Source organism: Capricornis sumatraensis, chromosome 14, assembly GCF_032405125.1.
Source record: "Capricornis sumatraensis isolate serow.1 chromosome 14, serow.2, whole genome shotgun sequence".
In the NCBI taxonomy this organism is placed as follows: domain Eukaryota; kingdom Metazoa; phylum Chordata; class Mammalia; order Artiodactyla; family Bovidae; genus Capricornis; species Capricornis sumatraensis.
Genome location: NC_091082.1, coordinates 37,737,793 through 37,748,787, shown reverse-complemented (window position 1 = coordinate 37,748,787; position 10,995 = coordinate 37,737,793). Strand labels below are relative to the sequence as shown.

Here is a 10,995-nt window from a genome sequence, read left to right as displayed (position 1 = left end):
CGCCCCCCTCCCTTTCCCGCTGGAGAAATTGCCTCTGATGCGTTATCCAAGTGGTGGCTGGGAGGATTTGCAGCAGAATTTTTGGTTTTCCCTCCCCCTTATATATATTCTGGCTTTTTCCTCCCCTTTCGATTTTCCTTCTGCCTGGAAGTGAATTGCTGATGCAGATCGGGACTTAATTCATAAATGATGCAGCCGGATTCGTTTCAGGATTCTGTTGCACGAGTTGAATTTTGAATGAAGGAGAAGAGCTTTTTTTTTTTTTCCTAAAGAAGTGTTGACTCTGGTTCGCTGTACTTTTTAATTATTTTATTTAAATATACGATTTAATTGTATTATTCTTTTAAAAATGTATTAAATATATATTTTATGGTAACTTTTCCTCAAAAATATATGTATATGTGCGGAATTGAAGACGCTTCAGTTAAGTGAGGTTACTGGCGTGTTGGATGTTGAATTCAGCACCGGCCGGCATTGCATGACAGTTATTTGAATAACAAGTGGTTTATTTTTAAACCACACATTTTAACATTTAGGTTTCAGTAATCATAGTCAAAATCGTTTTAGCAATTGAAAGGAAAACCAGCGGAGATTGAAGCAAACATGTCTGGAGAAGTGCGTTTGAGGCAGTTGGAGCAGTTTATTTTGGATGGGCCCGCTCAGACCAATGGGCAGTGCTTCAGTGTGGAAACGTTACTGGATATCCTCATCTGCCTTTACGATGAATGCAATAATTCTCCATTGAGAAGAGAGAAGAACATTCTTGAATACCTAGAATGGGGTAAGTTTGTATTTAAAATAAAAACTCTTTAGCTGGCCATTGTGATTTGTTACAGAGAGCTACCGTGATAAACTCTCTACACTGTAATAAGTATATAAACATATACTATCTGTTGTGTATGTATTATGTATTTGAATATGTATGTATACACACAATAAAAGAGTAGACACCAGTTCAAGGTTTTTTTTTTTTTCAGTAGTTTTCGTTAAATATTTTCCCAAGAGTGCAGGCATGGTACTAAGTTGTTGCCTTGATTTAATGTGAAACTTGAGGGGAAGAACTTACGTTTTTTTGGTCAGACAAATTTTGAATAATTCTATGATGGGCGGAAATGGATTATTGCTCATTTTGCCTAAAAAGTGGTGGTCTAACAGGCATTTAAGTGAAAGGTATTTATTAGTGGAAACATTCCTTCCAAGGCTTTGGAAGTCACTCTGGAAATGGGAGGAGGTTTTAAAATATCTTAGGTCAACAGGAACTTGAAGGTGGTCATCACTGGGTTTTATTACATCTCTATATAGTACAAGGCAAGGAAATGACTAAACATGGACTTGCCAAAAATTGTCATGTTTGTAAGATGACATAAATAGTTTAAAAATTTTGTGATACTATTTGCTAGGGAATGTTTGGGAGCAACTCCTGCCTGCCTGAGAGTTAGATTCAGTCCAAATTTAATTCAGACCTAAACTGGTTCATTTTTTATCTTCATTCTCCGAAATCTAGATGTAATTTAGAAGACATAGATGTTGGAGTAGGTCAATGATGAGAGCAAATGCTCCATGTGACCTTTAGCTTGAAGTCTTAGTTTAAGTTCTGCTTCCGGTGTTACCTGTGAGCAAGTTCCAGCATCCACCACTTCACTGTGAGAAGAGTATACATCATCACACATCATACTGTTAATATAGTACATATCAATGCATCTGTATGGGTACACTGACTTTTGAAGGATATTAGCCAAAGAAGTTATTTTGTATCTATGGAATAAGGATACTTGAGTTTGTTGGAAAGTTTTTGTACTAAATGTCTTTGTTTCCAAGTAAAGCTTTATTTTTTTTTGAAGCAAAAGTCAGTTGGTGATTATTCCATATTTTGGACTTGAAATTTATTAAAAATTCATTTGGCAGGTAAATCATGTATTCAGAATTGCATGCACATAATAACTTTAATTATTTAATATGTCAATATCAGGAATTTTCTAGTAACTTGATGTCATAGGGTTAAATATATGTATATGTGTGTGTATAGGACCTGAATGATTTTAAGAAACAGATTACTAAACTCATACTGGAAATGTAAGAATTTCAAATCATCTTTCAAGAGCTCACTGAGTTAAGAATGAGACAGTTTTGACTTTGATACTGGATTAGTGAGTATATGTCCTTTAATTTTATATGTAGAGCAAAATATTTTATAAAGCCTGTGTAGTTTTACACTTCATGTTTCATAAATTTAGAAATTTTCTAGTTCTTTTTTTAAAATTTAGCGAAAAGATTCTGATACTTTGAGTTAGAGTTTCAGTTCTTAAATTATGGTTCCATAGCAATACTCTAGTCTATGATTATGGTTGTCATTTAATATCTGTTCTTTCTCATCTGTAAAATGATGGGAGAACTCCTTGTATGTACCAGTTGTAAATGTAATGTAAAAATTATGAAAAAAGAGAAAACTATCCTCAATTGCCTTTTGGTTGTTAAGATCTTACATTTATGTTATGAGATATTTTGCTGTATTATCAGAAAAATTTATATACATTTTCCACTAAATTATGATTTCCTGGATCTTATTTCTTTTATCTGTATTAAAAAAAAACTTCTTTGTATATATTTAATTTAAACCACATAAGCCAAAAGTCAAAGAAGTGTTTGGCCAAATACATTTTATTTTTATAATATAGTAGATTTTTAAATAATTTTAAAACAGGGACTTTTCACAATTTTAAAGTAAATTGAGTTTTAGTATGATCCTTCATATTTTGTCTTTTAGAAGTCTGGTGTGATGTAACAAAAATAATATATACAGTCTCTTAAGTACACTCCTGTTGTAATAGGAAACAAGGGACTAGAATTTTTAGGATTTATTTTGTAGGCTTTAGAACTTTTGTTGTTGTTATTTAGTTGCTAAGTCGTATCCAATTCTTTTGGGATCCCATGGGCTCCTCTGTCCATGGGATTTCCCAGGCAAGAATACTGGAGTGAGTTGCCATTCCCTTCTCCAGGGAATCTTCCTGACCTAGGGATCAAACTTGTGTCTCCTGCTTAGCAGGCAGATTCTTTACCCCTGAGCCACCTGGGAAGCCAGGCTTTGGGACTAGGCACTGTCTATTAAGTCTCAGGCATTTTTAAGTTGGTGTTTGAGGTCTGAAAGTGGAAGATACCAATCATAGAAGTCTGGGTAAGGAGGAAGAAAAGAATGGAAAAAACTGTCAAGAAGTACATCATGAGTAGTAGTATTTACTATTTTTAAGTTATCTGAGAAACTGGGTTTATTTAACAATTTAAGTCTCCTCATTTAATTATTGAAATAGATCCGTTGTTCTTTGAGTATGATTTGATTACGCATTTGGGGAAATGTCTTATTTTATTCTCGCTGCTGCTGCTAAGTCACTTCAGTTGCGTCCGACTCTGTGCGACCCCATAGACGGCAGCCCACCAGGCTCCCCCATCCCTGGGATTCTCCAGGCAAGAACGCTGAAGTGGGTTGCCATTTCCTTCTCCAGTGCATGAAAGGGAAAAGAGAAGGGGAAGTCGCTCAGTCGTGTCAGACTCTTGGCGACCCCATGGACTGCAGCCTACCAGTCTCCTCCACCCATGTAATTTCCCAGGCAAGAGTACTGGAGTGGGGTGCCATTGCCTTCTCCATTATTCTCACTACCTAACATTATATAAAAAGCAGTTAGATTAAGGAGGTTTCCAGATAGTGAACTGGCCTCAGTTTAATTTTTTAACATTATTTATTTGGTCTGTGATAGAGACTGAAAGAATTTGTTTGTTGCGGTTAAATTTGATAGTTTAGATTTGCCTTAAATGATACAGTTTTTAGTTTGAGTTTTAAAAGACCCAATATTTGCAACAGGAGAGCAGTAGTAAATACTCTGTTAATACATGCTGTATATTTGTGTTTGGTTGTCTGTATTAATGAAAGTGTCATCTAGATAATATCTTTAAAAAAAAAACTTTTAAATTTGTATTGGGGTATAGCAGATTAACAATATTGTGATAGTTTCAGGTTAACAGCAAAGGAACTGAACCATATGTGTACTTACATCCATTCTCCCCCAAACTCTCCTTCCTACATATGACTTATTTTTTAAAATGGAGTCAGCAAAATTCTGTTTGACTTGCTTCATTTCCATCAGTTTCACTTTATTCCTAGTTATGACCTATTTCGTATTTATATTGATACTGTTAATGTTTTGTTCATTACAGCATCATGACAGTGAGAAAACAGACAGTTCAAAGTCAGATTTTGTTTTTGGATAGTGCTCCTTGAATTTGGTGCTGATGGCCTCAGGGAGGAAGTAAGTAGAGTTCTAGAGAGGAAGAGGGGATTAAGCCATTGAGCAGTTGAGCAAGGGGATAAGAGTGCTTTTATACCTTAACGCCATAGATCACTGTCAAATTTATATTTTCCAGTTATACACAGTAAGATTTGAAAGATTATGTTTTGTCCTTATTTTTTGTCAAAATGATTATGGTTTATATGTTTTGTTTATAAAATAATAGTTTTGATGTCAGTAGTGTAACTCTACAGTAGAGTTGTAAAAATAGCTTTTACATTATAAGCTAATTTGCTGGCAGTGACTAAATGAATATGTTATTCGTTAAATTGGCTATCCTCTACTTGGAAATGGAAAGTTAAAATTTTAGGGAATTCTGAATCAAGTTGCTTAAAAAATAGGGGAAAGATAATATTACTCAAATAAAAAAAAGCCAGACTGTATGTGGCTAACTGTATTTTGATGCTTCCTGAATATTGGAGTTTACAATATTTCGTTTAAATTATCCTTTAACAACAGTAATTTTATGGTTTATTCAGTGTATGCACACACACATAAAATAGCCTGAATGGTTAATAAACTTGTTACTAGAGTATATCAGTAGGTACTGTGGTTTAAACTTTTCATTTTGTTAGAGTAGTTTTAAAGCTTATTCACATTTTTTGATGTGTAGGTCTGTTAAGGGAGGTGATGATGGCCTAATTACAGAAATCTGAATCTTTTCTTTGGTTTTCATTTATACTGTTCTTCATTGTTAGCTTTTCCTAGGTAGAGTTTATTAATCATACCAAATTATCAAAGAGTTCATGTAATACACATAATTAGGTTTATTTAAGTCCTCAATTAGGATCATCATAAATGTCACCAGAAATATAGGTTGGGTAGTTTCCTTTATACTAGTCACCTAATAAAATCTAGTCTCTTCTAAGAGTGATAATAAGTACAATTATTTGATCTCACACAATGCTGGCACATGATAGAAGCATGTTCATAAGTGGTGGCCATTATATTTCCACTTCTCTTCTATTTCTTTCTTTTCAAAAGGATACATTGCTCCATGAGTGAGAACAGGGATGTCAAGAATAACAATAATAATTTTAGGAACTTATTTCAACTGTTGGGCATATACACCGAGGAAACCAGAATTGAAAGAGACACGTGTACCCCAATGTTCATTGCAGCACTGTTTATAATAGCCAGGACATGGAAGCAACCTAGATGTCCATCCACAGATGAATGGATAAGAAAGCTGTGGTACATATACACAATGGAGTATTACTCAGCCATTAAAAAGAATACATTTGAATCACTTCTAATGAGGTGGATGAAACTGGAGCCTATTATACAGAGTGAAATAAGCCAGAAAGAAAAACACCTGTACAGTATACTAACGCATATATATGGAATTTAGAAAGACTGTAACGATAACCCTGTATGCAAGAGAACAAAAGAGACACAGATGTATAGAATAGTCTTTTGGTCTCTGTGGGAGAGGGAGAGGGTGGGATGATTTGGGAGAATGGCATTGAAACATGTATAATATCATGTAAGAAACAAATCGCCAGTCCAGGTTCGATGCAGGATACAGAATGCTCAGGGCTGGTGCACTGGGATGACCCAGAGGGATGGTACGGGGAGGGAGGTGGGAGGGGGGTTCAGGATGGGGAACGTGTACACCCGTGGCGGATTCATGTTGATGTATGGCAAAACCAATACAATTAAAAAAAGAAAAAAAAATACTATCAACTATTAACAAAAAGAAAATGTAGGATATACCTAAGCATAGTGGTGTAAACACAAATAGCATAATATGTTGGAAATTTTATGAAATAATTTTGGAAATTTTATGAAATAATTCCTGGGACTTGACTAATATTAGATAGTAAGCTCAGGCTACTTTAAAGTAAAAGAACTGAGCTTGTTGCAAATTAATATTTTACTGTACTCCTCTTCTATGGTAGTAAAAAAAATTCTCCCCAAACCTTTTCTCTTCATGTTCACTTATTGCCAGTATATTGTATATATTGCTGATTTCATCCTATTGGTTTTGATAGGTTTTAGAATCAGTTTACTAAGTCCAGCTAGCATTTAAAAAATTAGATATACTAGAATAGAAAATACTAAGTAGCCATGTGTTGAAAGAGTAACTATTATACAGAATTCCTGTATTTTCTTGTATATTTTACTGAAGATTGGAATGAGCAGAGTTAGAATTCTAGGGTAGATGATACTAAAGCATGTTGGCTGTTTAACAGTGAAAAGATTATGGACATAGTTATCCTTTTCAAAAAGCACACGTGTTTAAATTAGGGACAGACTGAAGAATTTAAAGAAAAGGAACTTAGATAGGGATAAGATACTTGGAAGGAGAGAGGGAGAATAGGAGAGAGGAAAAATGAGATAATGAGCATGAATATACTGTTTTCCTGGGTTGCTACTTCAGGCTGATTTGTGAATAACTGGGTACTTTTAATTTAGAAATTAATAGACAGGTGAATTCACTCATTTGTTTTGTCTTTGATGGTTCATTTCCTTTCTTTTCACATTTTTCCTTCTCTGACTTTGGGCTCCTGGATGTTGACTTCCATTGACTGTAAAGTTGTGTAACTTGTCAAACGTGAGGGATATGACCTACAGATATTGGTTGTAGTTTCTGTTTATGCCTTCCCAGTACTCCAGATGCATGTTGCAGTAGATACAGGTGAGCAAGGTTTGCTGGGTCCCTTGTTACTCATGGTCTCATCCCTTCCAGTGAGGTTGCCTTCAAGTTTCAGTAGCTAATACGAAGAATTGCTCAGCAGATTTTGCATGTCTTGAGTCAAGAACTTCTTTCCATAAAGGTTTTTTTTTTTTGAATGACCCGCACTATAAATACAGGTCATCCCAGACATATGAATGACTGTCTTTTGTTATCACTGCATATAAAACTCCTTTCCAGATCCAGGGGATTTCCTTTTTCCCCCTTTGATACTGACCAGAGTAACAGAATTGCTTTTCTCAGCTAGTTGCTCCATACTTCCCCTCTGCGTTGTCCACTTCTTCCAATTAATAGCTATGAGCCTCTATTGGCCAGTACCCCTCCTCCCATTCTAGGGCTTCTTTATCTGCTGCTGTAGGAAAGTAGCACTTGGCTTTCATAGTTAACAGGAGGCTCAAAGACCTGACTCTCCACTTTCCAGTCTCACTATTTGCCCATTAATTCTTCCTCACAGGAACTGTTCTGTTGGGAGTTAGGGTTTCTTTACTCTAGCCCCCTCCCTAGTTTTTAAGTGGGTTCTGGAAATCTGGGATATGAATAGGTGCTTTCGGACGGGAGAAGGTTTATGTGGCTAAATAAATACGGGAAAGTATTTTGAACAAAATTAAACATTAGAAATATTGTGGGTTATCCTGAAATTTTTTATGTTTTGGGGAAGGTGGATGAAAGCCAGTGTTCCATGGAACACCCTTTGGGAGATGCTCTTTGAGTATGAAGTCATGGTGTCCCTTGTGTCAGGGATAGAAAGAGTTAATTTTCAGGGAAATTTTGGGACACTGTATGGTTTGGAGAGAAAATCCACATCTGAGTAAGTTAGATTTTACTTAGTGGTTGTGAACTTTTGTCTCCTGTGTGATAGTCACAATAACTGAAAGATAAACTTAATCATGGTGGAGTAGGACATGAGCGAGGCTGGCGAGCATTTGCGTCCAGGAAAAATACCCCATAAAGCAGAATGAAATTAAATACAATAATGGATCAGTGCTGTTAGCGTCTAAAGTCCTAGACATTACTGATAGGTCTCTGTTTATGACCTTTTCTTGCTCTCATATCAACTTGCTATTCAGCTATAGGCATTCACAACAAATTCAGAAGTTCTCACCGTATCTTTTTGAAGCTTTAGTTATTTTCATTACTTTGTGATATTTCAGAGGAAAAGATCATGGACATGCAATTTCAGGATTCATTATAGTTTTAAGTATTGTTTTTTGTAAGGTTATAATGTTTTTGCTAAGCTGTTGGTTTCAGACTTTAGGATTAGTGTGGGAACTTTACTGTTTATTTGCATCTGTGAAACTATGGGTTTCAAGTGCCAGCACCTATTTATGTGTATTGCAAAGAAGCCAGAATATACAGTACTTTTATTAAAGAGGAAGCCATATATAATTGGTGCTGTTTCAACACTCTGTGAGCAAGTAGAACTCTGTGATTACTATAAACTTCTATTCTGAGTATAGAGTGGTAGATAATAATACTGGAGAGTAATTTGACTTGATTTTAAAGATAAATAACGTACAGGATTAATTAGTCTTTTTTCCCACTCACTACTGACATACATTAATTTTTCTCTTTAATTCTTCCTCATCAACACTATTCCTCTCAACCCTGATCTAATTAATCTAAATACCTACCTATGTGGTTGAAAACAGTCTTTTAAGAATACATGAGTTCAGTCATGCAGTCATTCGATTTTTATTTCAAATTGCTTACGCATCACTGTAGACTTAATCTACAAAAAAACACACTTCTATTCACTTTGTTCTATTCATAGTGATAAAAGCTTAATCAAATTTAATACTTACAGTTTCCATGGTGAAGATCTACAGTGGAATACCTCACCCTGAAATATTTCTGTTCTAAACCTATATGCTAAACAATAGCAGGTACTTGGGTTTCAGACTGGCTCCCTTGGTTATGGGCTGGTTGATTTAAGCAAGTTACTTAACTTCTCTAAGTCTGTTTTATCATCAGTGGAAAACTGAGATAATAATAATAGCTTATTCTTCCAAAAGGTTGAAGGTTGGTTTAGAATTTTCTTTTTCTGGTGATTTATAGAAGAATTGATGGTTTTGAACTGTGGTGTTGGAGAAGACTCTTGAGAGTCCCTTGAACTGCAAGGAGATCCAACCAGTCCATTCTGGAGGAGATCAGTCCTGGGATTTCTTTGGAGGGAATGATGCTGAAGCTGAAACCCCAGTACTTTGGCCACCTCATGTGAAGAGTTGACTCATTGGAAAAGACTCTGATGCTGGGAGGGATTGGGGGCAGGAGGAGAAGGGGATGACAGAGGATGAGATGGCTGGATGGCATCACTGACTCAATGGATGTGAGTCTGAGTGAACTCCGGGAGTTGGTGATGGACAGGGAGGCCTGGCGTGCTGCGATTCATGGTGTCGCAAAGAGTTGGACACGACTGAGCGACTAAACTGAACTGATAGTTAAATTATGTTGTCTTTTTTCTCATTCTGGTTTTGAAGTTTCTATTGGGCCTTATGATAAAGGAAGATAAAACGCTAGTTTTGAAAGTTTAGTTGGCATGTATAGTTATACAGGGATGTAAATAACTTTATTTTACTGTTGACAAACATAACTTACTGATAATGTTTTATTGAATTATATTGGCATCAGAGGTGTCTTTCCTTCTGATGTCTGACTATGCAGACAGCATCTTATTCCTTCTCTTAGGATATTTTGCATTGTCACATTTTGTTGTTATTAACAGAACTGTTTTTCAGTAAATATTGAGTTCATGCATATTTTTATCACCAACAGCAAATATTATGAAATGGGTAGTTATGATTTATTTTTATATTTATAAAGCTCCAACCTGCACATCAGTGGTAGAGTTCTATACCTCAACTCAGAAGATGAAAATAATCCTGAAAAATTATTGGCATTCATTCACTTAGGATGTTTTGTGGACTAAAGATTATGTAGCACCCATAAATGCATGTTGTGGACTGATAGTAAGCACGAAGAAAACTCCCAGTATACCCTAGTGTTTCCTAAACTGTATTTTATATATAAAGTGTTGAATCTTCTACTAATCAAATCTTTCACTTGCTTATTTTTTAGCTATTAGTATTCCATTGATTTCTTTTCTCACTGATGTATCCTGTTTTATTTCAAAAGAGATTTCTTACAAGTAGTGGTTTATCATCCCCTCCCTTAGCAGTTGACAGTCTATAAGTATTTAATCAGGGTAAAGGTAAGGAGAAGAGGATGCTACTATTTAAAGGAATAAGATAAAATGCAAATAATCTGTAGTTTTTGAAGAGAAAACTTTCTTACATTGAGTGTGTGTTTCTTTGCACAGCATTCAGCATAGTCTGGTGATAATGAGTTGAACACAAATTAGTTGCATTTTCTTCTGCAACCCCATTAAAATTACAGTGAAGGAATTTTTAAAAAGTCATGAATCTTCAAGGATGAGAAAAACGGGAGGATACGGTGAAATATTGGAAGCGGAAAAAGCAGGTAGACGGGTGATAACTGCTGACTTAGCACATCTGAGAACGTCCAGTGTTAAGTTGTTAATTGTGTAAAGCAATCCCTTTTACTTGGCAGAATCCTCAAAAGTCTTAGATGTTGGTATTGTCGGGAACCTGTGAAAGTTGAGGTAGGGGTGGAGCTAAAATGTGGATGATCCATTGAAACTGCTGCGCAAATAGTAGGAGCTTTAGTGCCCCTCTCCTCCTCCATGCCGCCTGGCTCCTGTCTTTCCTTAAAGATTGGATGTTCATTTTCAGTAAAACAGAGGTTCTTTGTGTTGAGTGATATTAGGCATAGTTTAGGATTCGCATTTCATACTGAAAACAGGAGAGTAAATACATGTTTATTTACTTTTGCTTGACTACCAGAGTGTGGACAACTAGGCCTTTATCACAAAGGCAGGAGGTTAGAGAAGTGTCTCGAGCATCTGACCAGCTCCAAAATCAAGGATTAAAATATAGATATATC

The 10,995-nt window shown here is 35.7% G+C and overlaps 1 protein-coding gene across 6 annotated transcripts in view; it reads left to right on the top strand.

The window, feature by feature from the left end:
- Positions 1 to 603: 603 nt before the first annotated feature.
- The window catches only part of CDC42BPA (CDC42 binding protein kinase alpha), a 300,642-nt gene continuing 290,250 nt past the window's right edge, over positions 604 to 10,995 (top strand). For all 6 annotated transcript variants that reach the window (XM_068985895.1, XM_068985894.1, XM_068985892.1 and 3 more), the window contains exon 1: positions 604 to 781. In XM_068985895.1, coding sequence (XP_068841996.1) covers positions 604 to 781 — 178 coding nt within the window. The remainder of the gene's footprint in view (positions 782 to 10,995) is intronic.